The following is a 20,657-nucleotide window of genomic DNA, read 5'->3' as shown; positions in this document are numbered from 1 at the left end:
CATCATCGTCTTCAGAGTGTCAATGGCTTTTGACTATGCACCTTCAAAACTGGGTTTAAGAACGAAAGATATTGTGTTTCTTTTTTCTTTGTTTTGCTTTGCTTGTTTTTATATTCTTCGTTCACTACAAATTCCTGTCCCAAACATGAATCCATATCCTACAATTTCCTGCTAACTGAAGCCTTATCTAATGAAGCAATTCAAAAGAGAAACAGCATTATTATGAGCACCACAAAATTCTAACAACCAATCACAACCATTAAAAAGAAAATGTCTCAGAGCCCTCCATGGGAGTGTATACATGATGTCAAAGTGTAATCAATTAATTATGAATGGACAATGTAGTTATACAAACATAACAAATACATATATCAACAAAATATACAACTGTCTTGCTATCAGTTTTTACAACTAATGGTGCTGAGAATGATGATTATGATGCATATATTCATACTTAGCTAAGTAAATGTGCAAGACTTGTGTTAAATAAACATGATGAAGCCTAGACACCTAAACACATCTTCCACCCTTGGCACTTCTTGGAAAACTATTTGACAACTTCAAGATGGGTGTTACATTCCTTGTGATCACTCAAAGCTGATACATAAACATTTAAATTATCAGGGTAACTTCTTTATGGGATCTGAAAGCAAGGAAACCTTGGAAAAGGTGACAATACTGCTACGATAATCCTTTCTCCCCATATAATCAATATCAGTGATGTACTGAGTCAATCATATCACCGGCGATGTTAAGATCAAAATGATCCAAAGCAGAAGTATTTTTTTCCTATATTTGCAAACTTATGAATGGAGTTCTTTCCATTCCCCCCAGAAGCCCTGAGACGCTGTGAGCTATCATTAATTTCGTTGGCATGACTACCAAGCGGCCTGCTAGTTGTAGAAGCCTTTCCTTTTTGCTGCATCTTATCAGTCGATGAAGAATGCCCTGGCTGTATTGTCAATCCATTTCTGTCCAGCAGATGGCCTGTTCCACAATTATTGTTCTCATAGATTGCAAGATTACCATTTCTTTTAATTGAACCTGTGCATAAATGACTACCAACTTAAAGCTGTAAAAGCTATATTTAGCAAATATGTTATAGCAGATAAAAAGTAGACACATAAATAAGAGAATCTCATCCAAAATTCATTCGAAGAAATGAAGAAATAAATAAAAAAACCAAGAAAGATATTACAAAATTAGAGTGGACAATTAAATCTAATCTAGTCTCTCTATAAAGTTTAAAATGGAGTTGTTTGCTAGGACTTCAAATTCTATCTTCATTATAATTTAATTAATTGATAATTACAGTTATGAGGCAACAATTTAAAATGCTGATGATTTAGATGAAATTCATGGAAAAAAATACAAAATCATGCCTTTAATAGTCAATAGAATTATAACTTTGTTTATAAAGTAGAAGCAAATTCATCATCCCTATAATGATAAATGACAATAATATATCTGAATATGGATTTGTCCATTCAAGATTGAACAGAGTACAAAGTGTCATAAAAAGGGCTGCAGTCATTACAGCTTGTTCTACCTAAAAATCTTAGCACTAAGTATAATCATCAAAGTTTAAGTGCTCAGGTTGACTTGTGGTACAAGCATGATAACTAAACAAAGTATAAACAAGGTAGTGCAGAAGTTTAGCTACTAATGAAAATGTAATGTGGGAACTGGGAAGAATGATCCAAGTGTACAATATAGATGGTGGTTATGAAATAGCATATGATTGAAGGCTGATGGGCCTAACTAGGCTTAAATATTCCCTCACAAAGCCAATTGCTAGTTCTATGAGTAACAAGAACCTTCTCAAAAAATTGCATAAGTTTTCAAAGGAGCTGGAATATTAGCATACCTGATGGCGGAGGCCTGATAACCACCTGACTTGATTTGACAGGTGCAGAAATACTGAACCTGCATTCTGTATACTCCTCTTCAACACCAAGGCCATGATCATTCTCAATATCCCTTAAAAGTGCATCAGGATCAAAGTTTTCATCAGAATTCACCGACATCCGGCTGGAATTGTCTGAACTAGCTGAAGATGTCTCTGGACTATTAAAATCATTCAATTCCAAGTATTCTCCCTTTGAAAAGTCACAATTTCTATACATGTTCTCACAAAAATTCTCGGGTACAGGTTCATCAGGCCTTCTGCTGGACAATGCTGATTGTGCTTGATCCGTCTCAGCAACAGTCTGCGTTGGAGTTATGTCAAACTAAAGTGTGCACAAAATTTATAATCAAATCATTTATACTATTCTACTCAAGGCTTTCAAGTGTGTGGTATGCACCACGTGCAAATACTAAGCCTATGTGATATTGTATACCAGCACAGGAAATACAAGTAGGCACTGCCAGCTTGGCTTGCATGTGCAATTCTCACTTAAAACAGTGATAGCATACACAGAAAATTCTGGGTGCTACAGGTTGGATCCGGGAAGAAAAGCCTGATTTTTTAGGAGGACTGGTCAGACTCGGCCAGCACCAGCCAGAATTGACAACCACTCAATCAGAACTGGACCTGGTTGCTTCCAGGATAGTTCAGGCAGGTTATGGCGGGCAGGCTCAACTGTCCCCACCAATTTAACCAGTTCAAGTCTAGACTATTGCGAAAAATTTCTAGCTGGTTCTAAGCTGATCTTGGAATGGTCCTGGCCAGTTTATGGCTTCTCCAACAGATTTGAGTGATAAAGGGAAAGAAATCCCATGTCAGATAGATCCAGTTAATTGGTTTTATCACTTTGTAATTCATTTAGCAATCCTCAAACCAAATCAACTTTGCAAATTTACTTAAAATTGCTACTACATAGTGGAGCGAGCTCGGATATTCGAGAGAGCGGGTGGTGTTTTTCAAAGGAATTTATTAGTGAATGCCAAGATATAAAATAATAATTAAACAGTATAATATGGACCAAAAATCATATCAATTAGATCAGGGCTCTACATCTGACATTTGTTATAGAAGTAATTATCAAATTAAAAATCCTGGCTACGATAAAATTTAAAGAGTACCAACAATAATTTTGAAAGAGTCTCCAAGATATGTTCAACCATCAATGCCATTTGGAAAAGAACCAAAAGACACACATAGTGCAAAGCGCTTAATAGCAATGATGCAGAGCAAGAACCACAACTTGAAGAAAAGAAACAGTCTCTACCTGGGAACTGTTGGCAGAAACCGTCAGACATAAGTTGATCTCTTCTTGTTCTAGAAGGCTCAACAACAATTGTTCTACATACTCACCACCAGATGCACCAGCACTTGTAGAATAATTCAATTCCCCTTGACTTCTACTTCTGTCAGTTTGCAGGAAGATTCTAAACAAGGAACTGCTATCCTGCAAAATCATGTGAAAATTGAAATTCTAAGGTATTTATGAAGTTCTATAAATTACATATTAGCTAGGCACCAGAAGAGTTTAGTGTCAAGACTGATTGAGTACCTTTGAGTAAATATATCCATTCAGCTTCTGCTGTTCCGCCTGATATTCATGCATCATCCACCCAGTTCTGTCTCCGAAAGGTACTTTGCCTTTACAAAATTCCAGTGTTGTTTTCCTACCAATGGTGCTGGTACCTGTATATATCTTTACATCATCTGTTGGTCTCCAGTACCCAGATCTTGTTACTTTGATTTCACATCCCCCTTCAGGAGATCGTGGCCCCTCTGAGTGGTACAGGTACCAAATTTTTTCTGCATTTTATTTTAAGTGACTCAGCTCCTCAGTGTAGTTAAAGCTTTCTAGTGTTTCAGATTGAAAAGGCAGGGAAAATTTGATGCCAGGAGAGGCTGAATATCTTATTCAGGCACATGTTAACCAACTTGTAGTACAAACTCTAGTAAACAGATGGCTGCCCAATAGATTCAATGGTTTCCTTACAAAGACTTCAAATCATATCACCCCATCTTACATATAGTGTGATCTTTTTTATGAATGGCAAGTTGACAATGCATTCATATGAAATCTTTGTAGTTTCACATCCCCCTTCAGGAGATCGTGGCCCCTCTGAGTGGTACAGGTACCAAATTTTTTCTGCATTTTATTTTAAGTGACTCAGCTCCTCAGTGTAGTTAAAGCTTTCTAGTGTTTCAGATTGAAAAGGCAGGGAAAATTTGATGCCAGGAGAGGCTGAATATCTTATTCAGGCACATGTTAACCAACTTGTAGTACAAACTCTAGTAAACAGATGGCTGCCCAATAGATTCAATGGTTTCCTTACAAAGACTTCAAATCATATCACCCCATCTTACATATAGTGTGATCTTTTTTATGAATGGCAAGTTGACAATGCATTCATATGAAATCTTTGTAGTTTCATGCACTCAACATTAGATTTCCAACCAAAATTTTGCCTTCTGATTAAAATCATTTTTGTTTTGTATTTTTGTAGAATCCTGCTACAACTCTCGTGTTACTCATCACATGACTGATCTATGATGTGTGCATTATCTTGTATAATCAATGTATATGTTTTAGTTTCCTTGTGGGCCTAATGTTCTATGTCTTATTCTGATCTTCTGGGCTTGCAATGTGTAGATAGAAAGATATAGCTGGACTAGAAATGGTGAACCACAAATGAAACTACTTTGTTTCTAGATCCAAGAAACATCACTCCATCTAGATGAGTGGCTAACCGGATATCAGAAGAAAGCACAAACAAAGAGAGGCAACCATAACCAAATTCAATTAACAAATGTTGCTGTTCATACGCTAACAATGGGCACCATCAAGTTCCTGTTACCTAAAGATATGCTATTTTTGCTAGATGATTGATGTTACATTCCATTAAAATGGTAATTGTTCATCCTCTAGACCTGAAACTGACATAGCTGTGTAATCAGTTTACTGCATTGAGATCTACAGTCAAATAATATAAGCATGGCAAATATTATGATTTCACATTCAGGTATTACCTTTGGTGCATAAACCATGAGTTATACAGATACGTACCCATGCATATATACATGTTTTTTTCTTTTTATCTATGCGTTGTTACTTTCAGTTTGACATCATAATAAAAAATTGAAACCTCCAGCCAGCTTAAAGATATTGTCAACTAAAATATATTTCATCACCTGACAAAGCATAGGAGCCATTGTCCTAATTGCATTTTGAATGAAATCTTACTAAAAAAATGAATGTTAAACCTAGTCCAAAGTTTCTTAGTTTTACAGAGGAAAATTAACTTATAATTGTCCAAACCACAAACTCTTCCTGTGACTTTCAGGATATCCATACCATTAGTTCTTGTCCATATTTAGATACGCTGGAGAAATATAGGTGCTCATCGCCAAACATTAATTATATGGAATTACTGAAAGTATTTCCTTCTCTTCATATGTTTACTATAACCAGCAATGAGCCAAATCATTTAAGCTAAAGCAACAGATACTGTCCTAGGCTATCAACAACCGTTGTATAAACTAAGAGAATCCACAATATGAAAAGTCAGATTTAGCCCAAAAATGAATAGTAAAGCATACAAGATAAGAATCCGGATCCGAAATCTCAGGCATGATAACTTCATGTTAAGCCTGTGATGCTATAATTATTATTTTTTTAATAATGTAAAATACCAACAAGTCCCAGATGATAGTTCATAATTTTAATGATTTGAGAACCAAAAGCATAACCATGCAATGGAAGTAATCCTCAAGTAGCCATCAATACTAGATTCAGGGGATTAATATTTTGATATCTGATACCTTAACCGTGAAACCATCAACAACAACGATATAAAATAGGCTACTCGAATCTCAACCAAAGCTAACCAGGAGAATCCCATGGTTCGACGCCAAAAGGGTTCACTTCAGTGATGACATTGTTTGGAGTGGGATCTCCAACTTTCCTGCCTTCCAGGTACAGTACAACTTCATCATCAGTTGAATTGATGTTAATGTCCACTGGGACAGACTTGGATGCTGAAGGATATAAGTCAACCCTGATTTAACATGGCCGAATAAAGGAAGGGGTTAAAATACAAGTGCAACAAAAACTTTCTAAAAGAACAAATAAGCACGGGAGAGGATAGCAAGGGTGGACAATAATAAACCGTCTCGCTTTTTATTTTGCTTGACAAGCAAAAACAGAGTTTCTATAGATGACAATAACACTAGAGAAAAATGGAATTTATAAGTCGTGGCAATCCAAAACGTCCTTTTTCTTTGCTTGCCAAGCAAAACAAAGAATCCTAGCTAACAGCAACATCCGAAAGGGGGAACGCCGAATCTGGAATTTTGAAGTGGATAGATAACAAACGCAAGCGAAAAAACACCATCAATTGGAAATCTTAAATGAATCTGATCGAACAAACAGATCCTTATGATTCCTGTCCTCTGTTCAAAATTCACACGAATCAAAGGCCAACGACAAATTAAAGAATTAACATAAAAAGCTAAATTTTGGTCCGATAACATAAAACGGAATCTGTACGCAAACGCATCCATAACAATCGACGAAGACCATCAGCAAAGGCCCAATTTGCAACCACAATTCGGAACAATACCAAATACCCTAGAAGACTCCGAGAAAGCCACTAATGGGTAACCTAACAATTCCCTCAAACCTCTCATAAAGCCCCCCACAACGATCCGAAGAAACAACTCCACGGACCATAAGAATCCAGAAAAACAGAAATCAAAGAACCGATTCGATGACGATGGTCGGATTATTTCGAAATATCAATCTCCAACAACTCAAACTACCGAGAACCGAATGAAAGGAATCGAAACCAAGGCTACGAATCTAACCTGGGATCCGGAACTCCTCGCATCGATATATCGAAACGCTGAAGCGAAGGCAAGCGCGACGGCCAGTGAGCTCATTATATAGAGCGCGAGAAGCTCTTAACCCGAGGGGTTAAACCCATGGTTAGTTAAAGTGGAGCGAATAGGCACTCCTTTTTCTACCCTCCGATTAATCTCTACTCACGGAGCCGCCGCTGCTTGACGTCATCCGACATGCCATCGTTACGCCGTTGAATATGATCCAAGCATATTTTGGGTGCATATTATAATAATATAATAGATATTGAATATATATATATATATATTCGATTAAATTGATGCCCAACCTATGACAAAGTAGTTTATATAATTAAATTAAAAATCAGAAATTTAAATTATGATGTAATCCAAACTATGCTTATGATTGCGATAGACGGCGTTTATGAAACCGAGGATTTCAGTTCCACACGTCTCTCGACGAATGGGGCCCCTCGGAGACCCGAAGATCCCGTCCGTATATGACAATTTTACCCGCCACGGCGTGAAAGTAGACAACTGGGCCCTGGTCGGTGGAACGGCGGGGCCCAGTCCACCTTGGACCACACCAAGTAAAAAGCTTCTTCCAGTGTGAACGGATCACTCACGTGGGGAAGACAAAGGACGCATGGCGAATCCCGTCCCAAAACCGCGACGCAAAGGACGTCTTTTGGGATAGAAACGCGATGGTGGATTGTAATCCACTGTGTTTGATTAAGACCGGTCATGATAGTTTCCTTTAGCGAATTCTTTGGATGCTTATATCCGTCTATTTTTCAATCGGTTTTATAATGAATTCAGGTACAATTTGACTTGGGTTGAAATAAAATTATTATGAGCTCCATCCTTTGTGGAATGATCGTAGCAACACGTTGATTTATTTGTCGAAATCGTATTTAATATAATTTTTATATGTTAAATATTAATCTGATACGATGATAAATCAGATCAACTTATTAAAAGTCGAATATATTTATATATTAAAATATTAATGTATCATAGCTAGTAAAGATACTATCATATTCTCATAAACTCGGGGGATCTAATCCGGTCTTTACCATTTAAAATGAATCGAACGTTTTCTATCATGGTATGAAAGAGATTGTGACTTTGAATTCTTTTATTTAAGCTCGATCGATGAGGATCTATAACTTGGACATTCTTCGGCTGACATTTTTTAGACGGTGTTTACTTTTAGATCTCGGTCCTAATCGCACCCGATTGCGTTCTCACTGGCTCGCGAGTAACACGGTGCAACGTGTTGCCTCCGTTTGACCGAATGCACTCACTGTCTCGGCCACTTGTCCTTGTTGACTGCACTTGATCACAGTGGTCCGCCAAGGACAATCATTTCGAGACTGAGTACATGTTCTCCGAATGAAAAGTCTGTCTCACATGACAATATATATTATTTATCAGCTAAACAAATTAGTGTTTTAGATAATTTCTCTAATATCTTAAGTGTGTATTATTAATCTCTTATGGTTCCGTAAGATTTATATCGAGAGAAATACAGGTTATTAGATCATGAAAACATAATAGAATGACAAAAGTATTATTAAAATCAAATTTTAATGTTTTCATTCTCACAATGAAGAGACTATGTTGGATCGATTCTTTCTATTGTAGGGATGGTAGATTCCTCTCTGAGATCAGATGCAACGAGGAAGGTTTGTTGAGACTTCAAAGGATTCAGTGGGTGTTTGATGATATCAGGACCAAGATGATGGAGGTGGAAGGTGTGAGTCAGTCATACCACATGTTTGTTCTCGAAGAGAATATTTATGGGGGCATCAGACCCACTCACTACCGCCAATGAATTGCCATTTAAGGCTGATAAAGGTGGTGAACGCAAAGGCTGACAAAGATGATGAGGGTGTGCAGTCTTAAAGACTGGATTTGACTGCTAAGGTTCATGTGCATGTGTTTGCTTGCTCGGTTAAAGACTCATTTATGAAGGCTTGCGATGAGTGAACCAACTCAAAAGCAGCACCCCATCAAAGAGCTATGTTCTCTGAAAGACTAGGTTTGACTTCTGCAGCCTGGTGTCTATTTGATCTCTTTTTGTGGTTTAAGCCAAACCTTGCATATTTGATAGCTTGTCTTCTTCCCTAGTGATTCTTAATGAGGGTCAAGTGAGCAATCTTTCATCTCATCGATGTGCTTAAAAATTTATAGCCTGACAAAGTTCTTACCAGCTTTTGCATCAAACCACCAAGAACTCATACTCAGCAAATATGATTGGGAGTACCAATGTAACATGTTACTCTGCTCATGGTGATATCTTGGTTTGAGAGTTTCTGGGGCTAAGTGCTCAAGTTAAAGACGTAGTGCACTTCAGGGCTGTATTTTAATTGAGAACAGCATCAGATTGCAGTGAGGCGGGAGCTTTTATTTGCTTATTGCTAGCTTCTCTCTCCTCTCTCTCTCTCTCCCTGATATTAGATTTTGTGATATGTGATCATTCCGAACTCCAATCCTCTTTCTTTAACTATATTGTTTCTCTCTTTCATGTTGTAGTTGCATGGCACAGGACTCGAGACAGTGCCAGATGGGACAGCCTAGGAGGCAGAAGACATTAGAAAAAGGAGACAGAGATATTGGATTTCAATAAGGAGAGGGATCATAATATTAAATTGGCCTCTCGGCATGAAATATCTGGATGAAGGACTCAGGCCACTTAGATTAGATCTTTCAGATTAACCAAGTCAAACTTTGTTTTGGATAGACTTTGTCCTAGAAAAATACAGGCATTTGAGTTTTTATCTAGAACTGGTTTTTGTGTTATCTCCTTTTAAATCAAATCTAAAGAATCTTAGAGCTTCTCAAAATAGTGGAAAAGGTGTCCATGTTTCTCTTTCACCAGTCCTTAGCTGTTGCATCATGCTCATAGTGGGTAAGCTTGCTATGTATGCCTCCGTTTGATCCAAAAATGCTGGCAGTGCCAGTAGTAGAGAGCTTGCATCTTATTCCTTTGTTTATATTAGGGTGGCTTTAATGTCACTCACTGACTCACATGAGATCCCCTTCACAGCTAGCTCATCAATGAGCTGTTCTAGGCCAAGCTGGTATTGAAAGTGACCATGCATGAAGCTTATTTGGACAAGTGACATGTTCTGGTAGCTCCTTCCTCTTCCATCATTCCATATGCTTTTAGGTCACTGATTCTTATCTTGGAATTTATGAACTTGTTAACTGGATAAGGGTTCTTAGCCTGAATGTGCATTTCGAAAGTACACCCTGATGGTTCTATGCATGTGGCTTAGAACTGAGATAAAGAAGTGTTGTTTTGTAATCTCATGATGACAGTCTGGATTGCTGTGAATCCTCCATGGGAAGGTGGGAGGTGAGGATTGAAAAGGAGTTTGGTAGCTCCCTCTGATGCCACGGAAAGTAGGTATGGGCAGATAACCCACAAGCTTCATTTTGTTACTTTTCATTCATGAGAGAAGAAGGAATAAAGAAGGGAAACAGAAGGCTATTATTTATTTCTCTCTTTTCTACTGCTCAGGTTGATTGCTTCCCACTGCAATGACATGACAAAAAGGATAATAACAGATGAGAGAAGTACAACAGAAGACCAAGCAAGATTTCTCTGAGATCTTCAGACATTTATCCTTTTTGTTTCTTCTTCTTGCGAGCAGATGGTCTTCCCGCCTTCTTTCCTTGGTACCTGTTGATACAAAGTGCACAGGGGTAAGTCAAAGAAAAACTGTGAAGAACTGAAGATTTCTTTCACCTTTGAAGATATGTAGATGAAGAATATGGAGATCACTTAACTGGTATTGAAGGGGTTGGTTTCACAGGAGCAGAGGATTGAAGATAGCCGCCCATCTGCTTCTCCACTGCATGATTTCTCTGCCATGATCTCATATTTTGTAGTCAATGTAACGCAGCAAAGAAGAACACTGTCGAAGAAACAAAAGTACCAGAACCTCAAATGCACCTTAAAATGAGTAGCGGAGAAGCCACAAGAGAACTCCAAAACGCTTGCAATGGGTGGCATCATATGGCTGCCGCGGCTCCTGTTGTCGTCGCCGCTAAAGCTACTAGTCTGCGAGGTAAATGAACCCCAAAGAGATCAAGGAAACAACAAGGGTGAGATCAAGACTGAGAGCGAGTGTCAGGGAATGGAGCATGCCTTGGAAGAGCTGAAGGGAGGGGAGCTTGCGGTGTCATCCAGAAGAGAGGAATGCTTCCCCTGTTGCTTTGGTTCGACTCTCCTCTTTTTGCCACCACCCACGGCCAATTCAGCTGTTGGAACCAAGGCAGAGCAGAGGCAGCCATTGCCTCCAAAGCAAGTGCTGGAGTGAAGATAGTAGAAGCAATGCTCATCCTCTTCTTGAAAGTGCGGTGGCCCAGAGGATGCATCAGAGACCATGGATAGGTCTTCCTCCTCCTCCTCCTCCTCCTCCTTCCCATGAAAGAAACCACCTTTGTTATAGACAAGAGGCTCACAGGAGGAGTGGTCTAGGTAGGTGGTCCAACCAGATTGACATCCGCTGCTGCACTCTGAGCTAACATCTTCCCCTTCCCCCAGCATTACAATATAGGAGAAGCACTCTGGCAAAAGACAGCTCCTCCTCCTCTCACCTCAAGGACTAGTTTGAAATGGAGAAGATAGTGGCAGTAGCAGTAGGCGTAGTACAATCAAGATGCGACTGGAAGAAAGGAGGACGTGGTGGCGGGATTGGGAGGGAGACTGGAGGCAGAAAGAAATGAAGAGCATCAGAGCCAATTCCCAGACTAGTTTTGTCCCTGTCTCGATGCCACCCCTCCCACCTCCTTGCTTTCCTCAGTGCACATGAAAATTAAGACTGCCAGTTGGGCACTGGGCGCGCTTTGTTGATGAACCTGCACAGTGAGACTACACAAACAGAGACCACAGAGCGAGAAAGAAAGAAAGAGAGACTATGATACAAAGAGCTCTCTCTCTCTCTCTCTCTCTCTCTCTATTCTCTTTTGGTGTCCATCACACACATGCACCATCGGAGGGAGTCTTTGCCTCTATCCGTAGAAAGAACGGAGGCACAACGGCTTCACATGCGATACAGCGAGGCAAAGAGTACCACGCTACACCGGTTTCATTATTTGCGTCCAGATCCCGTGAACGGAACATGGGAAGGTGCAGCCTATAACTCCGCGTACGGCCTCCAAATACCGCGTCATGGATTAGCCTCTTTAATCCCCCCTCCTTCCTTGGGGCCTTTGGAATCAGTAACAGTGTTTCTTTGCTTACTGGTGTAGAAAGAATAGATACAGACACAGATCAATAGCAATTGAAATGGAGTACATTGGATATTTCGACCTTAGCTTCCCCGGCTTGGTGCCATCCATTGTTCATGAGAGACACAAGAACATCAATGCCTGTAGTGCGTGGAATCAATCCCATCCCTTCTCTCTTCGTTTTCTGTCTTCAGAATCTAAACCATGCTGTGTTCGCAGTAAACTGATGGAAGTAGATTAGCATGGCAAGAGTCACTGATGATATTTCTGAAGCATAAGCGAAATATTCAAAATGTATCGCATGTAACAATGTCTTGTGATTCCCATTTAGTACACGCAGAGCAGTTTATAGGACTTGAGTATAACAATTAAAGCTGTGTAATATATGGAGAAACAGAGAGAAGGAAGGATCAGAAAGAAAGGAGGCAAAAAGTTTCAATGAGGAGGTAAAAAAAAGGTTTATTGATATAATTTGCATCTATGAGGAATATAAATACTGACAGAAAATACTTAAGTTAATGATAGTAAACTGGGAGATGATATGGGACCCTTTTGACTCCTTGAAGCTCAAGTCATATGTGCCATCATCATCAAAATGATGGATCCCCTTGGTCCTATCATGGGACCAAGAGAAAGAGGAAGACAGGCCTGTGCTGCTTGCTGTTACCCCTCTTTGAATGCACCTGCACATGATGGGGGACTTACTGCCCCATTTTGCCCCCAAAGAAAGGTTGCCATTGCTCCCATCTCTTTTGACTTCCACTTGAAACAATCATGCTTCTTGAGGTGCCTGAGATGGTATGCAATGATGATGAGTTCATTCTGGTGATGGTCGACAGTCATACATTCGATTCATTGATTCGGTGTCATGGAACCAGTCACTAGTACTGATCCAGTACGTGAGTAAAAGGAGCTGATAGAACGGAAGTTTCAGAGTTATATCAGCTCTAGCAATGGCGAACAGAGAAGATTAGTGGATCAATCCTCAACTCTCAGCTCTCAGAATGAGAGCAGAAGGCAATAATGATATTTATCTTTGGCATCTATGGCAGACATTGTGATTTGTTTCACGATATGACTCCAACCTTTTCCCAATCATTTAATTGTCCTTTTTGGGGCAAATTGCCACAAAAAGCTGTTATTTTTTGAAAAAAAAATTCTCAGTTAGTTTTTTTTCTTCTTTTTTTTAATGATGATATTACAGAGCACCCTTTTTTTTTAAGTCCTCTTTTTTTGAGAAAAATTCTTAGTTAGCACATATTTTTTAAAAAAATTTTGTATATTACTCATTTTTTAAATGATGAAATTGTCTTTATCTCTACCCATTGGCCATCGCTCTCGTCTCTTCTCTCCTTTTCCTTTTTTCTATTATTGTTCTCATCCGTAACACCTTCGCTAAAGTCAACGATGGGATGATGGAGATGATGAATAGAGAGGTGACCTGTAGGTCCTTGCCCTTACCCATAACCCCCTCTAACAAGATAATGATTGAGATAGTCAACAACGGAGAGTTATGGCGAAAGCAATCGATCATATAGTCATAGTGTAGAGAGGGCCATGGGTGAGAGTTCATGAGTCGTCATCGACAACGATAAAATATGGTGGGGGGACATGTGCACGAAAGTATAGGCGGAGCTAGGGGAAGAGGTGATGGCTAGTGAGTAGAGACAAAATCATCTTTTTTTTTAAAGAAGTTGTGTTTTGTGAATATTTTTTTAAATGAAAGCGCTCTCCAAAAATCTTTGAAAATGAGAGCACTTTGTAAAAAAATTTCAAAATTAAAAGTTCTTTAAAAAAAAAAAATACTCCTTTTTCTTTGTCAAAAGAATAAAAAGAAGCTTTGCTCATTGCTAAAGACGTCTGAACTCAGATGAATAAGTGCAGACATTACCACCACCTAAATGCATGATTGAGCTCATGATTCAAGAATTCTGCCTTCATTGTGATGAATTCAAATGCCAAGTGATCACCCAACAACAGATGCAGGACTTCAGTGAATCATCAAAGCAGACTCAGAAAAGTGGTGCGGCAATGATCTGATCCACATGAGGAAGAAGCTATGACAAAAAGGACTGCTTTGCAAAGGAAAAGCTCAATGTTGTATAACAGGTGGTTGCACACAAGTCTTGCAATCTTGCAAGCAGTAGGTCTTCAAACGAAGAAACAGAATAAGATACATTGAGAGAAGGTCTTTTGTCATCGGCTACTATGACTTCAGCATGTACATTGAACATGATGAGGGGAAAAAGACGGCTGATGTTTGAGGTGCATGAACTTGTCGACTACAATCAAAGGTGATCGATCTCTTCTTCCAAAACAAAATTGGGAATCCACTTGTGTATCTCTTCATCTATTGTCTCTGCCACTGTCATCTGAGAGTTCGTGTAAGAAGAACTCCACAAAAGAGACTTCTTTTAACAATAAAAATAAAACTATAACTATTATTATTATTATTATTATTATTATTATTATTATTTTCTTCTCTTAGATTGATATATTTGGTAGAATATGAAAGATATGTATATCGTGTGACATGAAATTAGCTTATTTTGACATCTGCTCTTATAGCAGACTGCTTACTGCTCACATCTCTTACTTTAGTAGGACACAATAAAGAGGCCAAACAAATTAAATTCTCAATAATTTGACAAATTATTTCGTTGACAACGGTGTGTGACACAAGTCAACGTGGCTCAGAAATTTTCTTTTACCAAACAAAATTAAGATATGCTACCCTTAAAAGGAATATAGGATTCACCGCTTGCTTCATAATGTAGTAAAATAAGCAAGTCTTAAGGGAGAGAATTTTTGTCAACTATTTAACTACCCTTTGAGTTATTTTAATGATACAAAAATTTCTCATTTATCATACTATTAACAGCTGCTTCATAATATACTATTATTATATGCAATGCTGAAACCTTCTGCTCACAAATTGTTATTTTTTGAAAAAAAAAAATAAATAAAGGATAATTTATCAAAAAAATAATTATGAGGTTTTATTAGATGACGCTCCATGTTTATTTATTTTTATCAGGGATGCCCCTTTGTTTAAAATTTTAAAAGTTCTCTTCAAATTGGTTTGATCATTTTTTTTAAATCGATTGGTCGATCTAAGAGCTAGTTTGGTTCAATTGTGATTGCGATCTTAGTCAAATGGATTTGGGTCGAATCCTACAAAAATATATCTGATTGAGTTTGAATCAAAAGATAAAAGGTTTATATGAGGATTACACCAAATTATTGAAACTCTTATATAATTGATGGCAACCAATGCTCCTATCCCTCCTTAGCCCCTTTAATGAATGATAATGACATCCCCTCTTCTCTGGTAGCAACGAACTCTTTTGCTCCTTTTGATAGTGAAATCTTTTGCTCCTCTCTAATATTTACAAATGACGATAATATCCTCTCCTATGGTGAAATCTTCTTTTCCTCTTCGATGGTGAATGGCGATGACAAAGTCCTCTACTCATATTTGATATTTGCGAACGATAACGACATCTTCCCCTCTCCGGTGGTGATGAACTCTTCTGCTCCTCTTTAATAATTATGTTAATAGTGACCTTATCTCCTCTCCAATCGTAAATGGTAGTGTATTCATCAACAGTGACATCTTTTCCTTTCTGATAATAAACTTTTTTCAAGAAAAAGTGAAATTTTTTTTGAAATTATTTTTTCTCATTGATTCATCAAGTATATGCACTAATTCTATTGTCATTTCGAGAGTCATTAGGGATTTTCATATTTATATGATTAAAATTGGTTGATTGTTCACTAATTACGTAAGAGTTTTCTTATTTTTAGTAAGATAATGGGAGATTGATTATCTAAAACTAAAAGAGAGTCATTGTTGGTGAAATTTTTATTAGGGAGATGTCAAGATTTTTAGATCTTAGGTGTAGATCATTAAGCTTAATGGATGTATTTAAGAGAAGCATGGTTACATTTGCAACACTTTCTGGGATTATTGTTGATAGGTTGATTAATTCTTGTTTTTAGTTACAGTTAGGTGCAAAATTATAAATATAGCTTTCTCTTACAAGAAGTAATATTTCTCAAATCTTATTGTAGTATTTGTCTAATTATCTTAGAGGGTTTATAATTTTTATCATAATTGATGAAATTGGACAAATACTCGTTGGATATTTTTCTTAGTGAAAATAATTTGTAGATACTAAATATTTAGAATAGTCATTTTCTCTGGCTTTTTTTTTCTGCATTTGCTTAAACTTTAGATATAATGTCTTGTATTTATAATATTTAATTTTTTCTATAAACATGGTGTCACTATGTAGATCCCTTCCACTTAGGGGTAAAAAAGCAGATCAAGTGACTACTATAGGTAATATATATTTTAACTTAGTGATTTATATTAATTATTATTATTTTATATTAATTAATATCCTTTTTAAGGTATAAAGTTGAAGATGTCTAAATCACCCATTCTTCCATCTTCACCCCCTCATACATCAATCCCTTATTTACCATTATGTGCTTTGTTAGTTTGCATGTCAACCCCTCCACAATACATAGTTAATAATTATTGTTACATTAATTATTGTAGACATTTTGTCTATGAACTAAGTGGTAGGAATCAATGTCACATGATATCTATTTCTCGCTATGTTATCTTCATGTTCTTAGAAGAATATATTTTTTATTATATAATATATATTCCTAACATTCTTATGTATCAATATACTTTATATATTATTTTGTAACACTGGATGGAGAAATTCTTTTTTCCTTTGATAGTGTCCCAATTGAGGTTAACACGAGAGATGTTATTCTAATTTAGAAGATTCCCAAATTTAGACAAATAATAAATGTTGAAGCAATGGGTTTAGGTTATATATTTAGAGATCAATTTCTTATTACATAAAATATAGAAGATCTGATATGTAGGCTAATATATAGTTATGATAATGTTAACATTTTTTATTTATATAATTTTATTTATATTTTATTCTATTAAATAAACTATACTTTACCCCCTATGTTATTATCTTATATTAAAGATTTAAATTCATTAAAAACTGCAATTAGGCAATAATCATCCATTCTTATATCGCTATTAAGATTTCTATTGTTGATACTTGTATAAAGAAGTTGAAACTTCAAGGGTAATACCAAGATGATTGGATATTTGAGAGGCTATGTACGCTCTTGATAGTAAGCTAAATATAATTTTTCTATGTACACATAAAAAGTTCAATATATATTAATTTTGATTTTTAATTTTGCTAATTTTTTGATAAATATAGTCATATGAGTATATTGATATGCTAATGCTATCCCATTATCTTGATCAATTATGACTATAGAGATGGGATCGGATGAGCATCAACAAATAGATTATTATCGACTTAAGGTTGTAATCGATGATTGAGAATAAGATAATTATCGACTCAGGAGTTCATTTGCAGATATGCATATGTCTCAATAAATATATCAAATGCTTATCTCAACAATTACTATTAGTTAAAAATACCGAGGTATAATAATTATATTTTTATTTATATATTTAAATATATATATATATATATATATATATTTATTTATATTTATATATTTATATAATATATTAAACTATTTATATGACACATACCTTGATGAAAGGTTACAGAAATACTCAAAAATCATGGACTTAGTCATCTTGTAACTCTAACCATAGAGGATCATTCATTTAATCCATTGACAATCCATTATTTTTCGTAGTATGTTCCACGACACCTAAAGATCCATTAAGGGCTACGCTCTTAGTAGTCCATATTCAATATAGGCTAAAAATATATCAAGTCTTAAAATACAACTCATATTTCTTTAGGAATAGAAAATTACCTAAAATATTTTGGGACATTAGAGTTAAGTGATATAAAATCTAATTATCACCTAAGTTGTTATATAAATTATTTGACAATGTGATGTTATATTAGTAATTTGATTAACGTTGTTCTAAATTGCTTCTATATGTTTGGTTTATAGTTATTATTTTTCTCTTGTGTGTAAATTTAGGGTGCTTTAGATTGAATATATGATTGAGTGTCACTTGAGTATAACCTATGTGTAATATGAGTATATCTCAAATAATTTTTCTTAAACCTATTCAAATTTTTCTATAATTATCCTAATATAACTTAAATAAGTTTAATATTATTTTTTCTTTATTTTTGAATTTAAGGTGACTAATTATCAAAATAAAATGCTTTTAGTTGAATTTGTGATCAAATATAATTCGAGTGTAACGTGAGTAACTCAAGAAATTTTCACCAAACTTATCAAAACTTCTCTATAACTATTATAATATGACCTATCATAATATGATTTTAGTATGTTTAGTATCACTTTTCTTAATTTTTTATTTTAGGATGATTAATTATCTAAATAGGAGATTTATATTTTGAATATATGATCGAGTGTAACTTAGTGTGACTTAAGAAATTTTCTTTCAACAAACCTATCCGAGCTTTTTATAACTATCATAATATGATTTTACTATATTTAGTGACACTTTTTTTTAAAATTTATTTGATTTTATGATGATTAATTATCTTAACAAGGGATTTATGTTTTGAATTTATGATCAATTATAACACGAGTATAACTTATATTTTTTTTACCAAGCCTATTGAGACTCCTCTATAAATATCCTAATATGATTTAGTATTCTTAATTTTAATTCTTAATTTTTTAATTTTTGGATGATTAATTGTCCAAATAAGGGGTTTGTGTTTTGATTGTAAGTTTAAAAAAAATTACCAAACATATCCAAACCTTTGTATAAATATTTTAATATGATTCTAATATGTTTAGTATCACTTTTTATTTTTTTTGATGATTTTAGAAAATAAAATATTAAAAAAAAATACTGTAGTTTTGGGTGATACTACCACTTGATTTGAGGTGCTAAAATACCCATGATTAGGAGACCACTGGATAAAGATGATACCATCATCATTGGATAGTATTATATTATAATTGAGTATCAGTCTAATATAATTTATGTTAAATTTAACCAAACCAATCGAAACTTATCCATAACTATTATACATGATAATAATATAATTATAATTATTTTTCATAATTTTGGATGATTTAGTATATTTAATGAAATTTGACACATGGTGACCAGAATGTCAATTCATAACTTGAGTGTAACTCAAATAAAAAAGATCTTAAAAATTAGCAAAATGGTAACATCAGTTTAAGTAAAACATAAATATAACAAAGATTGTAACATCTGTAATTGATAACTTTAGACTCTAAAAGTTAGCATAGTTTTATAATGTTACTGTGTACTTGGCGAAAAATTATATGTGTATAGTATACATAAAAAATAACTTCCTATAAACTAATGTAGACAAAAACAAATTGACTAAAATTATACTATATAAAAAGATTAAAAACAACGCCTTATAGGGATCTTGCCATTGTATCTTGAATCTATTATTGCCTTCTTCGTTCTAAACTAACAATACCAAACTTAAAAAAGATATATTCATCTCATAATATATATTTTTTTATTATCATAGTAAATGATTCGATATTGCATTCAGTTCATACAACCTATGCTTCACGCAATGAAGGCTTATGTCATACATTCAATAATATGACAAATGTTTCATCAATATAATAATCAATCATAGAGCCAATAGCCACAGACAACTACATTGATCTTAGAGCCTCAACACTCAACGATAGCCACGACGAACAATAGCAAGACCCACATACTATTTCCACCTACTACCTCATTCCCTACAATAATCATGACCCCCCGTTTCTTTCCTCTCTAATGATAACTTGTTGGCAAGAAGCTAATGTTGATAGTATCACTTTATCCCTGTTTTATATTGGTAACAAATGATAACAACTACCATCGATTAGAAGGTTGACAATAATGATCTTCTTGCACAACTTTATTATATCGATGAAATAGATAGAAAAATGATTTAGAAAAAAATAAAGTACAATCTAGGCCTTAATGATAATAAATTAAATACTTAAAATTTTTTAAACTAATTAAATATGATTTAAATCTAATAAATCAGTTCAACCTAAATTAACCACCAACCAACATCTATAAATATTGGGTGTCTTTTTTAAACTTTACTAAGGGTATTTTGATCCTATATGAAAAAAAAGGGCCGCTCTTTTATTAAAAAACTCATTAAGAATTTTTGGGTAAATTACCCATAAATAAATAAATAAATAAGAGGAAAATAAGTTAAACATATTTGCGTCGACACGGACAAAAATTAATTGAACCACGTGTCAAGTGTTGCGTCATAGAAGACCCTATCCGGGATTCACCTTATGAATTCTCGCCACAAAAAAGAAAAAAAATTGAACACAAAATACTTAATAAAGCAATTCAATCAGACAGAAAAAGCACACAAAAAAAGAGAAAAAGAAAAAGAAGGAAACAGTTGAAGACATATCAGAAAAAATGCAGTGACGATATAGTAAGAATCAGGATGATCACATATCACCATTGCCTCATAACGAGATCGTATGCACAAACTCGATCTTCCATTCGTTTCCTTCATGTGTTCGATATCAACGGTTCAGATCACAGTTTCCTATGCCTTTAATCGTGTGCAGGGCTTGAGTCGCGGGATGACATGCCCTTATATGCGGTGAGCCGGACGGT

The 20,657-nt window shown here is 35.4% G+C and overlaps 2 protein-coding genes across 4 annotated transcripts; both read right to left on the bottom strand.

Annotated features, from left to right (window-relative positions):
* Nucleotides 1-302: 302 nt before the first annotated feature.
* On the bottom strand, nt 303-6,880 carry LOC135643512 (NAC domain-containing protein 72-like). Of its 3 annotated transcripts, none has more exons than XM_065160555.1 (6): nt 6,767-6,880; nt 5,789-5,958; nt 3,459-3,709; nt 3,174-3,353; nt 1,868-2,210; nt 303-1,044 (listed from the first exon to the last, which is right to left on the bottom strand). In XM_065160555.1, the coding sequence occupies exons 1-6, from the start codon at nt 6,787-6,789 to the stop codon at nt 758-760; spliced, it is 1,254 nt and encodes a 417-aa protein (XP_065016627.1). In that variant the 5' UTR covers nt 6,790-6,880; the 3' UTR covers nt 303-757. The 3 variants fall into 3 exon arrangements, with proteins under 3 accessions (XP_065016627.1, XP_065016630.1, XP_065016635.1); XM_065160558.1 differs by having other exon boundaries at nt 303-987; XM_065160563.1 differs by having other exon boundaries at nt 909-1,058.
* Nucleotides 6,881-10,246: 3,366 nt separating this feature from the next.
* On the bottom strand, nt 10,247-11,623 carry LOC135586847 (protein SOB FIVE-LIKE 5-like). The gene is made up of 4 exons (XM_065180809.1): nt 10,920-11,623; nt 10,725-10,832; nt 10,559-10,636; nt 10,247-10,451 (listed from the first exon to the last, which is right to left on the bottom strand). The coding sequence occupies exons 1-4, from the start codon at nt 11,319-11,321 to the stop codon at nt 10,383-10,385; spliced, it is 657 nt and encodes a 218-aa protein (XP_065036881.1). The 5' UTR covers nt 11,322-11,623; the 3' UTR covers nt 10,247-10,382.
* Between the last annotated feature and the right edge of the window lie 9,034 nt (nt 11,624-20,657).

This window comes from Musa acuminata, chromosome BXJ1-4 (assembly GCF_036884655.1).
Source record: "Musa acuminata AAA Group cultivar baxijiao chromosome BXJ1-4, Cavendish_Baxijiao_AAA, whole genome shotgun sequence".
Taxonomy (NCBI): Eukaryota; Viridiplantae; Streptophyta; class Magnoliopsida; order Zingiberales; family Musaceae; genus Musa; species Musa acuminata.
This window is presented reverse-complemented; position numbering and strand designations above follow the sequence as displayed.

Coding starts and splice junctions, on each gene's coding strand:
- LOC135643512 (XM_065160555.1), bottom strand. CDS start 6,789: ATGCGAGGAGTTCCGGATCCCAG. Junction 5,959..6,766: donor CGAGGAGTTCCGGATCCCAG/GTTAGATTCGTA, acceptor ATGTTAAATCAG/GGTTGACTTATATCCTTCAG. Junction 2,211..3,173: donor TTTCTGCCAACAGTTCCCAG/GTAGAGACTGTT, acceptor ACTCCAACGCAG/ACTGTTGCTGAGACGGATCA.
- LOC135586847 (XM_065180809.1), bottom strand. CDS start 11,321: ATGCTGGGGGAAGGGGAAGATGTTAGCTCAGAGTGCAGCAGCGGATGT. Junction 10,637..10,724: donor TCTCCGCTACTCATTTTAAG/GTGCATTTGAGG, acceptor AGATCATGGCAG/AGAAATCATGCAGTGGAGAA. Junction 10,452..10,558: donor AACCAACCCCTTCAATACCA/GTTAAGTGATCT, acceptor TTGTATCAACAG/GTACCAAGGAAAGAAGGCGG.